The sequence below is a fragment of the Amyelois transitella genome, chromosome 6, assembly GCF_032362555.1.
Source record: "Amyelois transitella isolate CPQ chromosome 6, ilAmyTran1.1, whole genome shotgun sequence".
Taxonomy (NCBI): Eukaryota; Metazoa; Arthropoda; class Insecta; order Lepidoptera; family Pyralidae; genus Amyelois; species Amyelois transitella.
In genome coordinates, this window is record NC_083509.1 from 6,780,383 (window position 1) to 6,806,193 (window position 25,811).

At 36.4% G+C, this 25,811-nt stretch overlaps 1 protein-coding gene across 1 annotated transcript in view; it reads left to right on the forward strand.

The window, feature by feature from the left end:
* Nucleotides 1–14,581: 14,581 nt before the first annotated feature.
* The window catches only part of LOC106131321 (teneurin-a), a 48,349-nt gene continuing 37,119 nt past the window's right edge, over nt 14,582–25,811 (forward strand). Inside the window, exons 1-2 of the mRNA XM_013330389.2 lie at nt 14,582–14,917; nt 21,252–21,311. Of these exons, the coding sequence (XP_013185843.2) occupies nt 14,796–14,917; nt 21,252–21,311 (182 nt within the window). The 5' untranslated portion in view covers nt 14,582–14,795. The remainder of the gene's footprint in view (nt 14,918–21,251; nt 21,312–25,811) is intronic.

A 25,811-nucleotide genomic window follows, 5' to 3' on the forward strand; every position in this document is an offset into this window, starting at 1 on the left:
CTAGGTCAACAGGGAGCGATGAATATAAAATAACAAAATTAATTTTCATCTCTTTTATGTATACATTAGAATTCAGAATAACGTTAACGTTCTTCTGGTGCGTCTTCATTTAGTTATGTCATTCCTTATCGCCGTAAAATAATTTGTTATGTTTTGGAACCTGCTGACTCATGTCAATAACTCAGTTTTTTTTTCACTTAACAAGATAATGGATCCAATTCTCTTTGACCGTAGATACTAAAGTATTGGAATTCCATAGCGGCAAGGAAAGCAATGAAAACATTTTTTGGTCCCCAAGCGATTACCTCGAATGGTAATCCATTAGTCACGAAGGACTGACGACAAATGTATAAAGAGTATGTAAATGGACGTGTGTTTTATGTTTATCGCTACTTATAATGTAGGTCGATGTTCATTAGGTTGCAATGATCATTTTCTGATCAGGTGCGCGTAATGCGGTCAGCTTTTTTTAAATATTTTTTCTTTTGCTTAATGTAATTAATAATCTTCACTCGTGTGCACACAAATAAAATTGTTTTCATTGTAGATGGTTATAACTGTCTTCAAAAAAAAAATATAACAAAAACGTATTCTTTATTCAAATGTTATCATATAAAGGTATTTGTTAAATCTCAACGAATCATGTTGACCAAATCAGATTAAAGAAAACAAACGACTCCAAATAATTGTTATCCTTAGAACAAAATATTGAATGTGTCATATTTCAGTATTAGGCGGAACATCAGTCCCTGGCTCTATCGTGATGGAGGCGATCCCGCTCACGTTAGTGATGTGAAATTCAAATCATTTCTCTTATATCGATTTGATATGAAGATCTAATGCTTAAGAGATCTTTCTTATGCTGACTTAGTCTTTTTAACAGTCCTTGTTACCGTAAAATCGTCTAGAGTTAGCAATTTTTAATATTCACCTGCTTGTTCTTCTCAGTCGTGTTTTAAATACTAACCCAATAATCTTTTATTTAAATACTGTTTATCTATACTAATATTATAAAGCTGAAGAGTGTTTGTTTGAACGCGCTAATCTCAGGAACTACTGGTCCGAATTGAAAAATTGCTTTTGCGTCGAATAGACCATCTATGGGGAAGGCTATATAACATCACGCTGCAACTATAAGGAGCAAAGAAATAATGGAAAATGTGAAAAAAACAGGGAGAATTATTCATCCTTGAGTGCTTCAATGGGCATCAGCCTATAATAACTTTTCCACGCGGACGAAGTCGCGAGCACAGCTAGTTGAATATTAAAATATTGTTTTAATTTACGATATATGTCATATTTCTTATTTTCTGTTTAATTAAAACCTACTAAGAACCTAAATAAATAGGTCTTGCGTTATCCTGGGCTTAATACTGCAACCTCCTGAAGTCCCAATTTATTAATGGACTTAAAATCGACACAGTCCTCCAGTTATCCCATCACTAGATCACGGTGACAAACAACATTCGTGCCTTGACGTTTATGCCACGTCATGGACCTCAATAGAAATGCTTCGATTTACGTTCCACCTCAATTTTTTGTAGATGTCTTTTTCCACGACCGATTGCGTAAACCTGTATCTTCGGAATGATAATTAAATCTATCAGACACATTAAAATTTATGCCATCATAAATCATAAAATCAAATGCACTGATAAAGCGAAATGTGTCGGATTCTGTCATTTTGTACAGTGACACTAATTTATCGATTGACGAACAAATTTTAATTTATATAAATAATCCTTTGCCTTGTGTGATTCCATTATATGGAAAATACCTAGTTTTGGACGACTGACTTTTTCCTTGACTGACATGTACAGTCTGCCCGGGAAGAGAAGGAGCTAGCACCCTTTTTCATCTTGACTACCAGACGCGTATGATAGACTCGTAGGAGTATATAATAATAATTTATATGTTTCTTTGTTCCTATTTTTTTCTAATATACGTAGGTGTTATTATTTATGTTAGGAAAATAATAGTAAATCTCTCCGTAAAAACCAAACCGTGAACAGCAGTTGAGGCGGAACGAGTAAGTCTGCGGCTATCAGATTGGGAAAGACAATGCTATTTACGCCACAGAAGGTGCGGGCTGTAGGGGAGCCATTTGTATGCGTAATGGGAGATCGAATTTCGTATTTGTTCGTGGGGTCGTTAGCAGCACCTTCGCGCTTGTTTATAAAGAAAACAAAACCCTTTGCCGGGAGAACCGAGAGCGGTGGCGGCTAGCGAAGCCTTACCGAACTATGAATAACAAAGCGAATTGTATGATGATAAACGAGCTAGCATTAATTTGTTATTTTAGTAATGTCCTCTTCGTTCATTAATTTAATTAGATTGCGAACACGCTGCATTAACCAGAAGTTTTATATTACATTTCAAAAATGTTGAAATTTATTTTCGATAGTGGCTGTACGAGTATGAAGAACGAAAAATCATTTTTGTTTGATTGAAACAATTACGCTAAGTGTTTAAATTTAAACTTAAGATTATAAAAAACTCCAAAAGATAAAACCTTATTCAATTTACAAAAACTGTTAACCAACCAAAAGAAAGTTGCCTATTTCATAAGACGACTCAGCAGTTACATTCATTATAATTAAAAGTTTCCAGCACCTAACTGCTCCCCGAGGTATTCGTGTTTTTAGAGTTTAACATTGTCCATAGATCGTCTCGCAGTCGGGGCATACCGAAAACTCGATGGAGCATGAAAGAAAGTCACGCGCCAAAGATTTTGTATCCACACGTACTGCTTGTCCGTTTGCTCGCCTCCTTGTAGCCCGAAAGCCTTCTAGCGGCCTACACACTTATACATTTACAGCTTTTATGCTATTATTTCGTACGAGGAAATAATAAGTGTTCTTCAAAATTCGATGTTCTTGTTATGCTTCTTTTTAAGGAATTCTGAATAATTTTTCGGAAAATACCTCTAAAGAAAAACAAGAGTATATTTGCAAAAATATGACCCAAAATGTCGAACATTTTGAAGTTAAAGGTATCTTTTATCTGCTTAGTCAGTATAGAGACTTACGTGTCCTTCACAATATCCATCTCGTGTAGGTGTCTACTTATCGACGCTTTCCTATCTTAACATTGAGATTACAGCCCTATATGTCGGTATTTATCGGATAACTGTTGTTGTGACGAGCGCTCGCCGTTTTCGTTCTTTTTTTAGCCTGTGGGCAGAGTAATTAAACGATATCGGGTCATTAAAATGCTCATTATTACTAAGAAAATATTTTTCCAGCTGTGTGGGTACAATACTCTAACGAACTGGTCTGTTTACATTCTCTAGCACAGTTGAATTAAAAGTGATATAGGGTCGATGTGTTTATTTTGAGCATCTGATAAAAAGTGTATTTACAGTGTGGCCCATCATAGGCTCTGCATACGCGGTGTCAAGATCACGTCGCCAGAGTAGAACGCGCCGCCGCGGGTGACACGCGCCCTCGTACCCGCGCCCCGCACCCCCTATATCGTCCTCTCTTGCCCTCAACCCTCGCACTACGCATGCTCCAATTATAATCTGTTTAGTGATGTCTACAGTCGATTAAGATTTCTATTTTTATTACTCATGCATTTGATAAATACAAAAGTCGTTATGAAACGTAGCATATTTCGTTTGATCCAGCATAGTTATTACAGAGATTATTTCCTTTTGAAATAAATGTCATTATCAGGTTCATCGCTCACCTATAGAATTGAAGCCTTCCTGGGTCCGTTCTTTGAACTGACAGGGTTAAGTACGATGGCCACCCGCGTCAGATAACTCGATATCTCGATTCTCGACAAGGGATAGGGCGGCATTATCCTATCGCGTGGAGTGCGCGCGCATAGGCGTCGCGCGGAGGGCATCAAATCGCCGACGGAGGGCGCTCGGTCCGCCCGCGTTTTCGCTATCTATCGCGCGGTCACTCGTCACAACATCTCCGACTCGGCGAGAGGTACTCAGTGCGCGACCTGCTGCGGTCACTGACCGATACCGCACGGGCTGTACGCGTACGTACGTGCACGGTGTACGCGCCGCGACCACTTTCCGTCCCCGTACCATCTTTGCCCTATATCCATGCACCAGGTAGCCCCGACTCTCGGTAGCGTGACACCTAACAATATTCCCGTAAGCGGGGCAATATTCCGGTTCCCCGCTTACTCTGTGTCCGACTATAATTTGTTCTTTATTGTTTTTAGTGTTGATTGTTTTCCTACAAAATGTGTTTTTGTAGTTAAATGTCTCAAATTATATGGTTGGCCTGTGTACGTCGTGAGTTATGAGTTTATGAGGAACCCGTCACGGACGTGACGTCAGGTGGCATGTTTTTGATGGACTACTCTTGTAATTTACATAAATAACTTGATATTTTCGACGTAAATGGTTTGTTATTATAATAAACAATATTTAAATGAGCACAGATAAAGAAATGCCTTGAATTTTATAATACGTTTTGTGTTTATTGATGAAAGCCTTCTAAACTAAGATAAAATAATAAAGTGAAATTGGACTACAATAATTTTGTGCTGAATCTTGTAAGTACTAAAAACAAAAAATTACGAATGTTAAAAAAATATTACTGTGTCAAAGTATTTAAAGCAACGCAATGACGTAACCATGACGTTACAAACAATTGAAAGCTTACCTACTTGTTTAAGTCTTAAAGACAAGATCTACAATTATTATTAAATTTTGTATCATCATATACCTATTTAATGAAAATATTAATAGAAAAGGATGTTGTTAAATAACACTTCACTGTCTGTCTGTTCGTCTGTCTGTCGCTGGTTCTCGAAACCCGTGATAGCTAGTAACGCAATTTACAAGCAATCTATTTAAATAAAGAAGTAGAAATGTGCATATAAAAGATAAATAATTAAGTAACTAACGTGATGAAAGTACGGCACCCTTTGTGCGGGAGTCCGACTCACACTTGGCCGGTTTCATTATAGTATAGCTTTTATGAGCTTACCTTAAATTATTTATATTTCCGTCTCTAATCAAGAAAAAAGCACGGTCAGAACTATAACTTCCATTCATAGTGAGGCTACCTACCTATGTATTAAAAATATATTTTTGCATTTACAAAATACAAATGTAAAGCACAATTGGTGGACTTAATGCTAGAAGCATTATCTACCAGTCATCCATTGGGTCTTACAGAGAACTTTATGTGGGGCCAATGTGGGTACTATTACGTAGCCAGAACGAAAATAAAATTAAAAAAAGTTGAAAAAAATTGCAGATTTAAACTTTAAAATTTTAGATTAGCATTCACCGTTTATTCTGACATTATTTTTACACATTTTACTATCTCCAAGAAGACTATGTTTTGTTAACATGGCAACTATGGCAAGTAAACTCACTTCGACGCACACTTAATCCGTCTCCGAAATATTTACTAAAACATAGTAGTATGTTTATATAAATACTATGTTATTTTCAGATTGTAACTAACTTCTGGTGCCGTTGATCTAAGACTTCAGAATTTCTTTATATTTTTTTTGATATTTAGAACAAAAGTTCCCACTTATAACTTCAGTCATCTGTTAAAAGAAGCTAAAGATATCCCGAAGATTCAGTTTAATTACATTTACAATACAAAATTACAATAATAAACACAGCAGGAATTAATAACCTTTCTGTTATTACAATATAAACACAAAAATACTTGAATTTATTTATTTGTTCCAATTTTTCCTCCTTTTATTTTTCGTTTTGTAAACTCTAACGTGCTCCACTTTTGAAGTAGTATTTTCTACCAGCATTCCGTGCCAAATCTTCTAAATTTACCTTAAACTGCACACTGCAGATTTTGTTGCCAACTTAGTATTTTATTTAATACATGATGACAAAGCGTTGATTTTATTTGACTTAGGTAAAGAATATATGAAGTCTTCATAGATCAATCAATCATAATACAGAAATCTAACTTGGTATATAAATTATAATATGGATATTATATATTTCATAATTTTTTTTCACAATTTTCATACATGCATACATAAAATCACGCCTCTTTCCCGGAGGGGTAGGCAGAGACTTTCACAATTTTCATATAAATAATAATTCATAATATATTTCAAGATTAATAAATCGTGGATAGAAATATAATCAAAACATACACTTACACCTTTTTAAGACTTTAATTATAAGGATTTTAATAATACAACTGTAAATTAATTGATACTAGCGACACTAGTTTTTACATAAATCACAATGATAAATTACATTTTACTATAAGAAATTGGAAAAATCTTGATTAATTGAAGGTAATGGATATTTATTTGATTTTGATTGGATAATTGAGTTTATCTATGATTGCCCCTTTTTTTGGTAATTATCTATAAATGATGAAATTGAAGTAGATTTTTTTAGCTCTTACTTAATATACGTGTACCTTTAAACAAACAAAATAATTTAACTGCCCATGTACGGCAAATTTAAAAAAAAGTGAAAGATTACCTACACTTTTTGACGATGTTTCTTAAGAAATCAGCCAAGTGCTAGTCGAAATCGTGCATGAATCCGTATAACTACCGACAAATATGTATCTTGTATGGGAGCCCCCTTATAATAATTACTTTCTTCTTATTTTATTTAATTATTTATTTTGAAAGGTATCATCATACAACTAACCAAATAAATATTCTATGAAAATTTTAAGCGTCTACCGTTATTAATATTAAGCCAAAAAAAAAGATACTTTTACTGTACGGGGATTAATATTTTAATTTTTTTTAATTACTTTTTTGTAATAGCAGCAATACATTATCTGTGAAAATTTCGGCTATCTAGCTATCACGCCTTATGATATACAACCTAGTGACAGACGGACGGACAGAGAGACAGAGGAGGCTTAGTAATAGGGCCCCATTTTTACATTTTAGGTACGGAACCCTAAAAACGATAGAAGCGCTTCAAGAGATACTTTATAGAATAGAATTCATATTGATTTGTTACATAAGAAAAGGAAATTAATTGATAACGGTACCTCTTGGTATTTTCAAATCCCCATCGACATATAGATTATTTTATGAAATACTAGCGACCCGCCCCGGCTTCGCACGGGTGCAAAATTATAAATGTTATTATACATAAAAACCTTCCTCTTGAATCACTCTACCTTTTACAAAAAACCGCATCAAAATCCGTTGCGTAATTTTAAAGATTTAAGCATACAGACAAACAGACTAAAATAGCGACTTTGTTTTATACTATATAGTGATAAATTCACACTAAAAATTAAATCAAATCTTTACAATATGCAAATCACTTTTGTTTAAATATCAATATTTCATCAAATTAATTTTAATTATAAATTATATTTCGCTGACTAACGCTATTCACTCATTAATTTTTCTCACCCACCAATTTATTGTAAAAGTATTGTTTTACTCTTACCTTCCATCGCATTCATATAGTAATAAATCAACGGTAATATAATCAAATCAGCATAGACGGTATTAGTGGTCTCACGCCTGCTATTAACGATGTAGAAGCATATGCAAGAACCTGCCTCACAACGCCATGCTAGTACACTCAACGAAAATAATAAATAGGTAAAATATAGAAAACAATAAGAATCAGTTTATCAAACAAAGTTAAAGCAGAGCCTTTTTATAAATTAAAGAAACAGCTCTATGTCTTCTACTTAAATTATAATAATAACCATATTTACAAAATGTATAACTACAGTACAGTACTTATTTGGTCCAACACAATCAACTCCGCTCACTGATAAATTTAAATTGAAACCTTTTGCTATCATCGACTGTACTAACGGCGACTTGAACCCGCCCCGGACATCAATTAGCTTCGACTTGTTCTTGCAATTATGTGCTCAAACTAAATTGCTGGAAGATTCGTTGATCGTTAATGGTTCGACTAAGTTTCCATGACACATGACGAAGATTGCTCGTCCGTTGCCTGTTTGCGTTCTCACGCTGTATTCTATCATAATTTCGTTGACTCATTGTCCAGATTTCGTCTTTGAAGGTAAATTAGAGTCGGGCTCACCGAATGTCACGAGTCACAAATGATACGCCTCACACACGTCGGTGTGCCGTGAACACTGCCCTAATGTCCTCGGCTAATGCGGCGGAGGCCCGACAAGAGGACAATTTCCGGACCCACCCTACCTTCCCTCCATTACGCACTAGAAACAATTCCCTAACCATTATAATCATTAATGATGCCACGACCATTACCGTGAGTTAAATTGATTTACTCGATTTTTACCTACACAAAATAATTTTAAAGTTTTCATCTACTTCCAGTGAGTTGATTTATTGCGAAACTTTAATTGGAGCCCGCTTCAGGAGGTTACAGAATTAATTTATCTCAAATGAAGTTGAAAAGAGGTGGATCGCTCAATTTTTTCCTACCTAAAGGGTCTGAATACATTTACACTAACTCTTTCATTTGTTGGAGCTCTGCGAGCGACAAACTCGACGCGCTGACAGATGCAGAGCTAATGACAAATTAACCGTTAAAAACTCGTGAAAAGGCGACGCAAAGGGAAAAAATATCAGAATGCTGCTGGTGATGTTAAAACAAACCTTTAAAAAGAAATCAAACTCGTTTTTCAATTTGAACCTGAATCTTTTTATCTTAAAAGATACCATCACTAGTCTAGACTAAAGTCTTCATGGGATATAGGAATAAATTTTGCTATCGATTTTGTAAATGAATTTCGAATTACATCGATCATATGCGTATTTACCATAATTATATGGTTGGCAGGCATTTGCAATACAATTGTTAAAAGGCGCGTAACTGTAATATATCGCTGTGAGTCTTCGGTCAAGTATAAAAAACCAGTGAGTACACTCGTCTTGTACTAAAACAACAGACTCCCAGATGTTTTTCGCAAAAAAAATTTGTTGTAATTATAATAAGAGCAGGCTCGAGTGACCTTGTGGTCGGCCTCCGTCGTCGCTCGTCGGATGCAATCATCGCTTTCCAACTCAAAGCTGTTTGATCTTCCCTTTCAAAGATTCCCTGTGAAAACGTTCGCCGCTTCTTAGGTATATCCGTTTCGGCACATCTGTAGCGTACTATCTACATTTCCGTATTTCACAGTCTGATCATTTCTTCACAAAACAAATTACTCTGGTTAATGGACCAACGTTGTAGATACAAAATCCACGGATAGCATACCACCATGTGAAGTTGTTTTTGGGTTCAATAAGCCATATCACCTGAATGAAAGAAAAATTCAAAAAAAAATCTACTGTCTACGCGTACATATCTGGCAATTGTGATTTTTCAGCAATGACGCAGTTCAGACGCAAAAAGTGAGAGAATCGTTTAACCTGATTTAATTAGAAATAAGGATTTAAACAAATCATATCATTAGGTATACATTAATATAAATTTATTTTGATATAGATACTGGTCAATTTTTATATAGGTATATTACAAGGATTATGATTTACTTTTCTTAATGAGCTTTATTACAATTAACACGGAAATTGAAACTTTTCTGGCTTTTGTTTTTAATTATATAAGTATATTCACCGTAACTCTATTAAAGCTTGTACCATTTTAATTAGCTGTCAATCACTTTCCTGACACTGTAACAAATTGCCGTTATTTTTATTTTCCATAAGTAGGTACCTACCGTCTTTTACAAGCTTTATTAAAACTTACTAATGACATAAATATTCATAAATTTATCTTGACAAGCCACAAAACAATAGTTTATTATATCACCTTTCGGCTTTCATGACAATTTTTTTTTTAATAACTTGTGATATTTCCTTCTAAATTCAACAACTTATCTTGGGCTATGCAACAAAAGACAACGAAACAATAGTTACCTGTCATTGAAAGTATATGAGAAGTTGATTCGCACGCGAGCTCTGATTGCTCCCACGATAATTACTGTAAGTAATGTGTGCAGCAAATCATATGGTACGAAATGAGGCATAAAATGTTAGAGTTGAGGCTTGGGAACGGGACGGGCGTGCGTAATTACCCGACGAGAATGTGGCAAGTCCTGCGGCCGCCAGCCTCCGGCCACCGCACTAAACTAGGAATAAAGTGCTCGACTGCGGCGCCCTTAACGCGTTAATTACACTTGAAAACTTAATATACATGTTACACATTTTACACGAGTGACAAATTCAGAATCCAACTAAGTTCCAACAATTTTTCTTTGAACACCGTAGAACAAAGAGTGCTGAAGTGGCCGTATCCTCGGGGCATCTATTAAATGGACAGGAATCGTTTCCCACAGCCCGCTCTCGGCTCGTCACGGAATCAATATCGTCTTTTATCTTATGAAACGTGCTCCACATACACACACAATCACGGATGCTCGTCACTCACACCATGGTGACTCTAGGGCTGATACCGTATAATAATTATTAACAATATGAAGCAAGGCAATAATAAATCCAAAATTCTATATACTTGCATGTGTTTGTTCGCACGGACTCAAATTCGAAAATGTAATTCCAATACTAGCTGATAATTACATACCATAACAGTTAATTACATCGGGAACTCTGTTTTACCTTCACAATACAATCACACATCGCTTCGTCGAATTTAAAATCATTAACAGATTTAATGAAACGTAAATGAGCAGTTCTATAACAAAGAGGCACACTTTGATTTAACATGATAATATTTTTCTTCGTTATCTCAGCAGTTTTTAAGCTTTTTCCTATCTGGAGTAGGCATGTATGCCTTATTCATCTTGGTCTGTCGTATTTCTATATTTATGTGATATTTTTTATATTAACCAACTACATGAAAATGAAACATCCAGTTACTATGAGGCCAGATTATGACAAAATAATACACACAAAAGTAGCAATCAAACTTTAGCCCTATTTTGGGCGTCAATCATAGTGACACTTTATCTTAACGACATTCTATCCTACAACTCACAGATGTAAAGTGTGAGCCAATTCATGTCACTTTTTACTTTAGGACTACAAACTGTTACGCCAATTAAAATAGCTGAGTGAGTTTTTGTGGCGCAGGCGTCTAGCGGATGCCGAATTTTATTTGGGCCAGGAGAAAAGATTAATACTGTTCAAACGACCGGGCACCTTATTAATGTTCGTGTAAATACACCTACTAAAACATGTTTATTAGTCAATTGCCCTTGCTTACTGCTCTTAAAATACAATACACAGTGGATGCTGCAATGTTTTTAACAACATTGTTCCTTTAGAACGTTCCAGCTGTATTTGAGTTAGCGCCTCTGTGGCCAAAAACAATAAAACTTCTGTTTGTATAACCGCCAGTGCATCTTAGATAAGAGTTCATCGTGGTTGTTAATGATGCATTTGATACAAGTAGTTGGCTCTAGAGCGTTAAAATTTTAGGGGTCAAGTGCGATCCCGCGGTATTATTACTTATTTTAATAAGCTAGTGATCGGTAGTAAAATGTGTACGAAATTATAAATCTTGACGTAATTGAAAAATCATGAAGGAAAATAAAACTTTATGAAAAATATACAACATGATCAGGTACTCAAAAATTACAAGAATCCTAAGCTAAATTTGTTTCTCTATTTCTATTTGTCGTTGCTCGAGACATCAGCGACGTAACCTGGAAAGTCAGCATAAATAAGACAGCCACAAAAATAGATCCTATTATAATTACTCTGGAACTACACAGTTGGACTTATTTAAAGCTTTATGCATAATACTAGCAAATCTACGTATACACAATTCATTGTATTTCAAATAGCGACCGTTCGAGCAATCACGGCAAAGATATCGCTAATTTTACGTAATCAGCCCGCGGGCCCTACGTCACAGCCGGGTCACAGCACATCAGCCAGCCATGGGAAAACGTTCAAGCACGAAGCATCCCGTTTCCTACTCGCCATATATGCACCGAGGACCGCTCTCGAAGCGAACGCACCATAACCTACGCATTCTCTTCTATACCTTTGATTTATTATGAACCAACAATCACATATCTCTGTAATAAATGGTACTCGCAATATATGATGATCAATAAAATTTTAAACCGTGGGCGTCGTGATGGTCCTTCGACTTGTAAGGAGAATTCAATATATTTAGAGATTTGATGTAAGAAACGAGTAATATATGCAATTTAATTCATTTTTAACATACACAAACGTGCAATATTTGTGTTATGATATTTTTAATTTTTATGTCCCCTCGGTTCACCGGTTACTGACTTGACTATATCAAAATATTTTACTATGAGGTCAATAACTTTGGAATTAATTTTAGTGCATTTAAATGATTTATGTTATTTATTTATATTATATCATAATCATACATTCAAAATACAGACAAATCAGGGTTGTTATTTATTTCGATAACTATCACGGTAGATTTAATTTTCATCTGATTTTTGTACTGACTGTACTTATATATTCTGAGTAAATCCCGTCTCTTTGTCACAGCTTAGCACTACCTAGTTTATGTCTAAGCAGTAAGATAAATATTTCCAATTGGACCGTTGAACAATTTTGCTATATTTATATATAAATACTTACTTCAACTAATTTAAATAAATAAACCCTGTAGACTTACAGAGCTATAAAGGCTTTGTCTATCAGACCGTTAGACTGCCGGACATCTAAGTTACACGAAACTTTTATTTAGATACTTAATTCAAAAAACACGTATGAATAAGTTAATAGTTTAATGATGCTTATATTTATTTAATATAACAAGCACTTTCATCGTGATTTTAATTAGTCAATTATATTTTTTGTTAATATTTAACAAAGGTAATCTTACGCTTCTTCCTGCACTATGATACCCAAAGAGATATGAACACAAATACGATGATTTTTCTTAACGTTTCGGAGTAATACCTGTGATATAACCAAGTGACATCGAGCAACGTCGCAGTGAAGCATTTCTGAGCGTACTCATTATTTATTCAAATGATCTACGTTTAAGTTCGTCCTCAGAAAGAAGTTCGTTCGCGGGACAAATTTCCTCCTACTCACCGAAAATTCACTTCGTGTTTCTCCGATAGACGCCGCTCGAGAGACACAAAACAAAGTTTTGTCACGGGGGCTTTAAATTCCCTAATGTTTGTCAAAACATACTTAAACCTGTCAGGAGGCGCTTAAATCAATTTATTATACAGGTACTCGGAGACACTTCGGCAACGAACATGTTTACCCACATGTATGTATGTAAATCTCGCGTACGTTGCTTCTTCAAAAAGCCGTATGGAAAACTCTAAGCCTCTTTTATATTCTCATTCCTTATCCTTGTGGGATAATTCAAGCCCATAGGACAGGTTTTTACATAATTTCGGCGGCCCTTTCTATTCGCCACTGCGGAGTCGCTTTTCGCGTATTTTTATTGGTCACACAGGAGCGGGCGCTGTTAAATTAGTAAACATTCAATAAATCACGAGCGCGTAATACAATTTTGGCGATCGTAAATAAAATTTGAGCAAAGGGTAACGAGTTTTGAAAACAAATATTTTAGAGAACAAAAAGGGTAACCGGGTGTACGCCTGTCGTATTTGTTGAGAACAATGTATGTAGGGGTAATTGTTTGACATGCAAAGCGCTGAGATCAACCAGTTGCCTCTCGACACAGCAGGGGAACTGACTAGGTCTTTGAACTATTGCTAGTAAACAACACGTACTGAATACATTTAGTCTTGCTTTGGAATTATTTGCATCTGAAGCGTATCTAGTATGTCGTTTGTAACACTAGCATAATCTAAATTTGAACTGACAGCTGGGATTTTTATCCTATTTTTGGCACGGTATGAATCATGTAGCGGTTTATCATTCTACCGTAACTGGCATACCGCTGCCATTTTGACCCGACCCTCATCTTGCAAATAATGTTATCGATTGAAGGCTTCCTTTTCTTTTTTTACTTACACGAAAAGTTTTTTGTGTCAACCTTTTCCAAATTCGTAGACACGTGTAGCTTTGTCTTGTCATTAAGCAGTGAAAATTATCCGTTACCAACTTATTTTAGTAGTCTACATATATCTAACTCGAATATTTTATATTCGCTTATACTTTTAATTTACTCCTAAAACTAAAGCCCAAATGCCTTAAAAATACGTAGTCACACATATTTTAATGCAAATGTATGATTGTATCATCTTAGTAGGCATAGCCTGATGCGATCATGAAAGCAATTGTAATAAATATTTATAACATTTTTCAACATTATTAATAAACGAAATATTGAATCTTGAATTAGAGCTACAAAAAGCAAGACGCTTAACAAAAATCGGCCTTTTTCAAAGGAAACCTTCATCTTCATATTTAGGGACAGCTTTTATTCACACTTCACACAAAGATATTCCTCGAACACACAATGGGAAATATAACCGCATCACATGTTGAACACGGGTGGCGGCCCAAACTTCTCCTCGCTCTATTGCACTATGCGTATGCTTAACTTTTTTTTCGGTTAGTCTCGTCTAATAACTCAGCGAGCTTCGATGGCACCTCGGCGCGAGCGCAAAAAACGACAAAGCTTGTAAGTTTGAGTTAGAGCCGAGGGTCGGGGCCCGGGGAACGGTGTGCGGAGCGCCCGAGTCACGCCGGAGCGCCGAGCCAGTCGCTCGCGCACACCCATCTAGTAAGGCCGCAGCACCCGCATGCTGCAATCCAACAAATCGCGCTAACGAATTCCTGTTTGCAGATAAACAAAGTGATCGTAAAATGTTTGAATCCAAGTGAAACTGAAAGTGGATTTTAATAATGGTTACGAACATTGCAACAGTGTTACTAACGATGTAAGTGATAAGCTGACGTTTTGAGATGTTGGGTTCGGAGACCTATTTGTGAAGTGGACTGTCTCACTGAATGCCAGGATGACGATGAAATCGCTGAAGTACAGCGAGCGGGAGATGGAGGGTTTCAGCCCGGTGCCTCCTCCTCTGCCCCGCCGCCAACCACTCAGAAACATATACGCCGAGCCCTTCGTGGACCCTAGGTAAGTTCCTTTTAATGTCAGCTTGTGTACTAATCAATTAATACAATCGAATTAATTGCATGATTAAAAGACATAATATTATAAAAGTCTTATAAGATGATCTCATTTAAGTTCATTTAGACAAATTTGTTGCTAAATATAAGTATAAATTTTTTATCATCATCTCCATTAACCCATCAAAAAGGTCATCGCAAGTTCAATAAATAATGCATAAACTTAAAGACAAAACTTGCAAGTTCTTATCTTCCACAGATTATACAAATACAAAAGATAAAGTTAATTATAATAGACATTATCAAATACACAAACGATTCTAAAGCGGCGAGATAAAACACAACGTTTAAGCCGACGACGGGCCACATAAATTACAGAGCTTTTGATAAAGCCGACTACATCGAGGCTTACCGCGGAACAAACGATTATAGTCGCCAAGTAGCAATGAAAATATGCCAAACACAACCACCGTCAAAAATATTAATGATATAAACTAACGCTCGTAACAATAATAACTAGCTATAACGTCGAAATATGAAGAGAATGCTTGTGGGAAAAATAATAAACTTAGGTACGCAACTCGTACTGAATTAATAAATTCCTCGGTCACTAATGAGAAAGTGAAATACGAGTAAGCCTGATCTTGTTCACATATAACCAACAGTAAAAACTCTGGTTTACACCGTTAGAAGAGACAAACAAGGATATGAACATATACAAGTATCCGAGTCCTGAGAACGTTAGACGGGTTTTCTGAGTGTTGAGTAACTTAAAAATGTTAACAAAAAGAAAACAAAGACGGATAAAAATAATAAGAACAAAAACTAATATTTACAAGCAAATATACAATACCCTAGCGGAAGTATAACGAAATGAATCCGTACAAAATGAGGAAAATGTTCGATTCAATTGACTAGTTGAATCAGTTGGTGGCACTTGTTTACCTTCCGAACCCCAACGCGGCGCCCCTTGTGTTTCACTCTTCAAAGTAATAATAAAGAGCCCGAAGCCAGAAAACATTCCATATATGGCGGAACATACATAGCAATGAGCTCCACAAACCTCCGAAGACCACAACATTATTAAAGTAAGGCACTACACAAAACTAATTCCGTGGCTCTTATTCCGGGCATCCTTTGGGAATCGATCGGAGTTGCGCTGGAAGAAATTTCCATTGCCGAATAACGGCTTGAAGTGAGGGATGAGTTTGAGTATGCTGATGCTATGTGTGTTAATGGCTCTTGGTGGACTAGATATGACCCGGCGGATGCGCTCCTATATGTTCCGTCATAAATCATATTTTTATACTTGGCGCACGTTCCGCCGGCGGGCAGCTCTGGAGCAGTTACCGCCATCTGTGACACCCCAATCGCCGCTCAACTTAATTTCGACGGATTCGAGGGTGGATCCCGACTATTAATATTGCAATATCGGTACAAAATATATATGTAATATATTCTGATTTAACATCGAGCTTTCTATGAAGAATTAGAAGTTAAATTAGTTAAATTAAGAAGAAGAAAAAATTTATAGAAAAACTATTTCTGCGGATCACAAATTATGTAATTGGCAATATATTTGCCAGAAGTAGTAATTATCCCATTTATTCAAGAAGTGTTGAGAATATGCAATAATGATACACGATTGTGGCTCAATGTTGCTTCGTAATGGCGTTAACATTGAAACATTCAGTAATGTACCAGCACAATTCGCACTATGAGACCGAACAAATCGATACGATTAGAGCAAACTCGTTCGCCTTTCAATATTTTAGCTTTATGTACTTGTATCTTTACTTACGGGTATTTTAATGTAACTTTGTCAAACCCCAATTTGTTATTATTGACTTGTTTAATGACAGCAATTTGATATGCTACAGCGATGATCGATAACGGAACACTAGACGGAGCAGGCGGTGAGTAAAGAATGTAATTTCCTCTACGATGTGTTAACAAGGCCCGGACACAGGCAACTATATGACGGTTAAGTGCACGTTACAATAGATAGTGAATAGATAGCATCGTATTCGTGGGGCGCCCCTCGCTGCGCAGACGAATTGTTCGAGCATCGCCGATCGTCGCCACGCTTACCCGAACAACCAGAATAAATAAAAGTTTATATTATGAAGGCAATATCACCCCGAGATTAAATCGTATGCATCAAACTGTTACGCGACACAAACGTCTGGTTTTTATATAAAATAGCCGTTCAATGTAATGATGCGTATGAATTCGGAAAAAGAAATAAATTCTATTCTTTAGACCTGTCATCCGATCTGTATCTGTCATTATTTATAAGAATATTTCCCTCCTAATTTCATATTATTTATAATTAAGTCGATACTTTTAGCAGTATTTCCATCTACTTACAAGTAATCTTCGATTATAGGAAAGTAATAGAGCGAAACTAGCCCTTATGGTAAGCCATTGCGAAAATCAAGCTCGTTTTCTAGCTGCCTGGAAAACGTGTTGTAGAAATTATCTCAAATATAATCGATGGTTCGAGTAATTTATTCTTTTTACGTTCAAATCATAATTTTGTCTTGAAAATTAGCTTCCTTAAACTCCTAAAGTAATTTGAGGCACACATTAGTTGCCATAATTAGCATCGAAACGTAAACCGACCCAAGTCTGCGAAGACACGATCACCAAACTGTGCAAGAGAGTTTCGGACTGACTGCAAATATTTGGTCGTATATGGAGCCGGAAAGTTCGCCGGAGCAAGAAATGATTTCCATACGTTCCGGACAACGCAAACAGCGTTCACCCATCAAACTCAAACTCAAACCTGCAACTTTGTTAATAGCGTTTAGACTATCGTTGGATACGCAAACCCTCCTATTCAATATCTGTTATTGATCTAAACCATGCTTCGTAATTAATTCAAGAGTAATGATACTAAGGGTCAGTGCACCTTGTCAATTAAACTGAAACCATTTAAGGAATCATAGGTAATCCCTCTGAGATGTTACACAAAGGCAAATTGCACAAGGGAATATTGCCGGAGCAGCCTGTGGCGTAGCTCTCAAGTGATTACTAAACTATAACTCGCCTTTCGACTTCTTGTTGTGGGGGATTATGTGGAGAGCACATGAATGCCAGTTTCTATCTTTAACATCAAAACCATTGCTTTATTAGTTTAAGTGCATGCAAACATTAGAGCATGGTTAGTTTAATACATATTAGCAGGTGGTTGAACTTTTTAACTTTCTACAAACTCACCTTTTACCACCCGTAGAAAAGTGTTTTGCCAAAACACTTATAAAAGCTAATGCGGTATCTTTATAGTCAAGTTTATTCTATCTCTATAAAATATGATATCAGGGCTTCACTTTAAAATTAATTGGTACTTAAGTGCACTGACACTCCAACTTGCATTTCTCTCACTCATTGAGAGCAATTTAAAACATAGAATATAGTAATCGATTATTGAATCTGGGATTTATTAATAGTTCGTATAATTAGAGGAAACGCCCCATCAGGCCGGTACAGTGTTGCTATGAAAGGGGCACAGCATCGGCCTCACTTCAAACCAATCAGTGCCCGCTGCAGGATGTTCAATTATCTTCCTTTAACTTAATGTATAATGTCGACACAATCATTTCATTAAATTGAATCTTGTGCTTCTATCATAATTGGTGCGATCAAACGAATCGATTCCTCAGTGCCATCATAAGCAGCAGTGGCAGTTGAGTGTCTTCTATATATACAATGAGACGGTACAGAAAATTTAATTACTTCTCCTGTTGTGTTATTATTATTCATATTGAAAAATCTTAAATCATATGAATATATTATCGTGTGTTCTTGATTTTTGGTCCTAATCACTTACAATTTTTTATAAATCTTAAAAGTAGTTTATATTTATACATATATCAAGCCTCTTTCCCAGAGGGTTAGGCAGCATTTTCATCTTTCCACTTGCCACGATTCCTGTACACTTTTTTTGCTTCATCCACATTCATAACTTTCTTCATTCAAGGTTGTCGGTTTACATCGTTTAAATACTATTTTTTCATATTAAGGACAATAAATATATTTCTTAATGTTAGCTCAATTTTATCTAAAGGCTATTCGCCATTTACTAAGGGCTGCTATTTAGTTTTTGAATTCTTTTTATTTAAAATCATTCATTAATCTTAAATAAATAGTAGCACATAAACATCGTTACATTCAGATACTGTTCGCTATCACTGTTTTATTTCACTAAAAGCCCCCAACTCAGTACTGAAAGTCTGAAAGCTTCAAACAAAACGTCAATCCTATATCGAACTGGCTATAACGGCTACCAATCAATCATCTATGTATACCTTTAAACGAAACAAGTGATTGAAATAACGGGGCTCTGGCATTATCCGACTGTCCAGTTTGTTTGGGGAATACGTTGGTCAACAGACTATATCAATAATGTATGACGTTGTATGTGGGACAGAGGATAATCCAGGTTCGTCCACAACGATTCCACTGTCACGAAGTTGGACATAAATCTTTCACGTTCCCATCGATCGACAGCCATGCGTTCCCGGCTATCGTCACACACATAATCTCATGTCGCCTCACCCGGGATCCCTAATACTTATCTCGCCTGACGTTTGTAAACAAACCACTTTTCTTTTGAATAATATACTCGTTGAGGTGAGGCTCTGAATACAATAGCGACGCTGTAATAGTTTCCGTTTTGAATAAGAGATGCCTATTGTCTCCTTTCAATATTGATTAAGTTGGTCTCTACCTAGTGATGGCGGTATTGGAAATTGTTTTCCGGTGGAATGCCGCCGGCGAAGTTAATTTTCGTTTCGACTGTTTGGAGTTGCAATGAATAGAAGTAATAATAATATGAAAACAATGATGATATTTTGGTTTGAGAATTGTCTATTGTATTTTATTCCCTGACGTAATGTTGCCCACATTACGTCAATTTCCTTTTTATATTATGTAGGAAGTTAGGGCTTAATAAATGCAAATACGTGTTGATAGTTCAACAGTCTGTTATCAAGAGAGAGCAAACTGAACTAACAAGGTGAAGTAAAGAATAATTGAGTGAAGTAAATGAATGATTGATGTTATAGTGAAGGTATGTACATATATTCCAACAAATTAGCATCGTAACGAAAGTAAAGAGTTCATTGAACATCGACTGGATGATGGGGATCTAATAATAGAAAATTATATTCCGTCATCTTGAATAAATATATTGGACCTGCGATAGTGACACGGTATCAGGGATCAGCGCCAGCGCACGGGACTATTTCGGTGGCACATCAACACTGGTTCACCGGACGCTTATCGGAATGGGGTATTTCAGCCTAACCCGTTTAAAAATAAACAAACGTGCCATCCAAATAAATACAAGGCTCGCTTTGACACTGCCTCCTATAAATAACTGTAATGAATAGGCGGCTGGCATTCCCGCAGTAATATGTAATGTCAACGGTTCCTCGTGTGGATTTATTTCTCTCCTTATTTGAATATTTTATAATTCAGGAGGACAAGCTGTCTCATGCCAACACAATGATACGAAACGAACGGACAACTGCGCGGTCAATTGCGAGTTGCCAAGATGTAAATGTAATGTTGAACTTTTTTCATTAAATATATCAAAACTTTCTCCATTTATCAACAAAATGCTTTGAAAACATTCATCGCTTTCTAATATTATAACCGCATCCTTACATGAAGCATTTATACTTTTGGACCGCATTGATGCAGCCACTCGACAAAGTCTGGTATTCGTTACGAGTGGAGAGTAATGCACGAGACACATTCGTTGTAACTTTCAGTATTAGTCGAGTTTCTGATTCAAGTGCACATATTTGGTGAGAGTGGAGCGGACCAAATAGTGGACCACACAGGGTGGCTCCATTTGTCTGTCTGTGCTCCCTGAGAGATAACAAACGTGCACGCCGCTCTCAGCTGCACTTATCTAAACACTTAACTCGCGCCATACACAAACAAAGCTACGTCCTAACTCGCTTTTTACCACGAAACGCCTTTTCTTTTAACCCTTTAGGGCTTCGCGGTACTGCAGGCTTTGCGTGCCGAGTTCCTTTGTTTGTGCCCGGAAATTCATGCATTTTGCCGCAATGTGTAGTTAAGGGAAGACACAACGTTACTAAAAGAATGTCTTTTTCGTTTAATTTACGTTACTGACTATTTCCTTACTTGCTAAGTACCTAACATTACGAATGCTAAGTAATTAATATTAAGCAGGTGCAAATGAAGCAGCTGCAATCAAAAGCCTTGACAATAATTGTGAACTCAAAATTATAAGACAAGTACCGAGAACAAACCGAGAAAGCTCCTTTGTAACCTTTCTAATAATAGTTTTGGTCTTGTCCAAGGTACACGTCACCGGGCGTGACTAACGAATGGCTCGCCCTACAGACCCTAAATTCTGAGTCGTAAGTATCAATGACGAAGCCGGAGCCGCGTTATCTACGAACGCTGCCGAACATTACCATAACTCTAACAAAACCATAAACGTAATTAGAGACACCAGTAACACACAACTCTCGAGACACATTAATTCGTTTTGATTCGATAGGGTTAACGCTCGGAGTGTAGATCAAACATTATTACGACCCATGGGATCCTGATACACTTTTACATGTAATGTCAGTTATAAAATAATCGTAACTCTAGTAACTGACTTTGACATACGACCGAAATGCGGAGCGCCGTGTTCGTGTGGGCGAAGTGGAATGAAGATATCCCAGAAACGAGTTAATATGATTTCTCTTGTTCCGAGCAAGCCAAAACACCGCCCGATGCTTAGTAATTACCTACTTACCATACACCCATAATGAGTAATAACCAAGAAAACCGTTAGCTGCCAGCGATCACTTCGCGCACTGAAGCGTTTGACATCTCGAATATTGTAATTACTCGTAAGCGCCAACGTGTAATTTAAATTGCATGTTGAATTATACTCATCTATATTGATTTTAATCGAGTGTTTCAGATCGACAAAAATGCGACGTTTAAGATTTTTGGTCTTGAAATAGAAGGAATTACGAAAATTTAAGAAGGACTAACATAGCTTCTGTAGAATGAATTTTTAGCCCGGGCTAAAAATTACTTACTACTTTTCAAATGGAACGAGCCCAGCATATGCATCATCCTCACTCATAGGCCAAAGGGTGTCTTAAAAAAATGTGATGACTACCATCACATTTTTTTTGTCTTACTTAAATCGGTTTTAATTTGCGTTTTTTTGTTAAAAAAAACTAAGGTGCTTTTTATAATTAAGGATGATAAATACGGTAAGCAACCTTATAAACTATGCCAAATCCTTGTTTTTAATGGACCCAGGATTAATTGTTTTTAGTAGAGCTATGATAACAGATATAGAATACTTTAACTGGAAATGCTTTATGAAAATTTACCGAGTAAAAACTAAAAAATAAAACGTTAAGTCCAAACGATCTCTACAAAAATTTTTAAAGATTTATTAATGTAAGATACCTTACATAACTATCCTATTTTTACCTGTAACAAACCGACGGCTATAAACTTGAAAAATAATATTTCAACGGCAAATCGTTTTTCATATTGTTTAATGGCATATTAATACTTTGGGTATTTAATTAGTTCAATATTTCATTAACCAAACATTATGAACTCCCAAATTTCATAATAATGCCAATAAGCACTCAAGTTCTGTGAACTTTCTAAATTAAGGAGTATAATCACTTTCGATCAGTTTTATTTTAGATAATGAAGTAGTAGGCGTAATTGGTGGCTATCAGCTTAAAAAAATAAGTTCAACGAATTGAATTTTGTAAATAAATTAGAAGTTACTGCGGCTACCATCAACTTATTGACAACATTATCTTATCCATCTTAGGTATTTAAATATTGTTACACCTATAAGTCTTTTTTGTGTAAATACATCTCGTCAATACAATTTACATCAACATAATGAAAACAAGTAAAAAAGAAGAGGAAGAAATTTATTTTGTAAGATATTTAGAAAAACAAGTCCACGAACACAACAACGTAAAAACTTTCATGTTTTTTCCGGCCTCGTGTTTGTTCCTGCATCGGCACCTCAAAAAGTAAAGCATCCGAAACAATTTCTTTCTCATCGTGGCATTTGTTATATGCATTCTCTGAATTGATTTCATAGTTTGAGGTCCGATAACACAACATGTAAATGATAACTTACGTCATAAAAAACTTAAGTTCATTAACTTTTCTCAAACGTAGTATTACTATCTGAACGCTTACTAAAGGTAATAAAAGGTTGTACGTGTAGGTACATGTTAATTTAGAACGCGTTTTACATAAATCTATCGCAAGAAAGCTTTTAATAAATGTTTTTTTCTTGTAGATTCAAAGGCCACAGGATACGTTGATCATTAGTTGGCGTAACAATCATTAGCCGTGTAAATAATTCAGTAGCGTTCTGCAATTCAATGTCTTGCTGAGCATTAGCCCTTACTTGAGCTGGTCAAGCGATGTTGATAGAAGGATCACTGACCCCGCATTAACTAAGAACTAAATAATTCTAAAGTTCTTAGATAAATCAAGTTACTACAATTCAATAAAATAGTTTTAATGAAATGAAGTAGGTATGTCTTAAATTTTGTCGAAACTACTAGGAGTTTCAATTGCAATCGTTGTTAGGGGGACTCTATTTGGACCATGGTTGAACTAGTGTTAGTCGTCGTCAGGTATATTTGACTTAGAAACTTACCATTACAAAAATGTATATCTAATTCTGTATTATGTAGTACATCCTACAATAAATTTAATGTTTGAGTTTGCTGATTGGATCGAGAATCCTGATACCCAATTATATCTTTGAATAACTTGGAAACTTGCCACCGCGGCGTAAACCACATGCAAAATGTTATATCCATTAAAACGAAACTGCGACATTTTGATGTACAAAATAGTGGCAAGCAATAAATATGGGAGTGTTCAAACGACCCAACGTAACACCGAAATCGAAACCGACCGTGGTTAATCGATAAAATATTACACATGGAATTGTCTTTTAATAAATTTCATGGCTCATAGAATCGGTTATTGCCAAAAAATGCAGATTAGTGAAAATGTCAACCGGGTTTAATTCAAAAGTGGGGTAGGAATATGTGTAATGTAGTGCAACGAATGAATCCTCGCGCCCCTCGTCGCGGTGGTTTTCTGGGAGGTTGGTTACTCGCAATTTCTCTCCCAGGGCGTACTGTGCTTGCCTTTGAGTTCAGTTTCCAAGTTAATCAAGTCGATACTTTGCCACTGAATCTATGGACTTAGCGACGATCAGTCACACCCCTGGATACGCCGGTACCGGCATACCGACTGCACGCCATTTTGTCAACCGCTTTAAAATATTTATAGCCCGCCCGCTACTTGTGGTTGCTTTACTGCGTTTTTATTATAATACCCTTTAAGTAATTTCAACATTCTAACGACGCACTATATTTCAAACAGTTTTAATGTTTATCCTTCCCCTAATAACTTATCTGATTCTAATTTATATTTACGATCCCTATTCTAAGACAGATTTGGCCGTTTCGTTCAGCTATCGCGTTTATCAAATTAACGCAAATGCCCTTATCGATCGCTTTGAACTCAAGTTATTTGTCTTTCATTAGGCCCAGATCGAGGAAATCCAGTAATGGATCCTCATTTGTATCTTCGACAAGCTTCGTCTGTATAAATAATGGCATCGAGCGACGATCCGCACGCCTCGCAGTCGCCCAAAACAAACATAATTAGAGAGATATTGTCCCGGTCGTGTTGAGTTACGATACCTACCTATTATAAATCATCATCCGGTGATAAAAATTGCAGTAAAAGCTACATTTGTTTCTATTTTCATCTAGCAAATGTTAGTATAAAGATATTGTACAAATGGATGTTTATGAATGAGCAGACGCCGCGCTCAGCACAAAATGATACCATAATACATCAAAAGTTTCCCAGTGATGCTCGAATCCGGTCTGTGAGTATACGTGTTTCGAAAGTTGCTTATGAAAAGGAAGATGAGTTAGTGTTCTCGTAAGCATCTCATTTTGTAGTCGCTTGTTCACTTTTGTATCGCTCTTTATGGTACGGTTACGATTCCAAGAGCGGGTTTCGTATACGAAACTACATATAAAACGATGAAGCGTATTATATATAGTACATACCTTTGGTTTGATTAGTGGTAATAGCAAGCTATTTCGACCCGCCTCATGTGTACACAGGCCAAGCGAGGGTCTCCGTAGACAGTACCCATGTCAATGTGCGCCTTAAAAGCGAACACAATCCATTATCGAAGATGGCGGGGGTCGAATGCGATAAAATTTTTCAATCAGGCAACCGCCGAAAAATATTTACAGTGTAACCCGAGGCAGCGAGGCAGCAGGCGGGAGGACAATATTGTGGAGCGATACGCGAGAGGCGCCCGCGGCTCTCAGCGGCACGGGCCTTCCGCCTCTTTGTACCGGCGACTGTCGAAATAATATTGAACTCAGGGTGAAATACGAGCGCCCGCGGAGGGACGCCTTCTGCGAAACCATTTTTCCGTTTCACTGAACAATAGCAAACCTTTGGGTTAGGTCTGACTTACATCGAAACAGCTATGCCGATAGTAACCTACGTTGAAGTGTATAATCGCATCTCATATTTAATTTTCCTGTAAAAAATCATACAAAAAACAAATTATAAAATCTTTATTCCCAGCTGTTAATACGAAGACATTTGCTGAAATTGGAAACGCGTTAGAATTTTACACGCAATCTCATTCGAGCTTCAAATCCCTAGTAGGATAGGTTTATCACGTCATTTTAGCTCGTGTCCCTGAGTATTTATTGCTGTACTTAATTTGCATTCCTTCAACATTAGCATAATAATATTCTCAAACGACAACTGTGTAATAAAGGCTATCCCGTACGGGTTCTCCGTTAGGT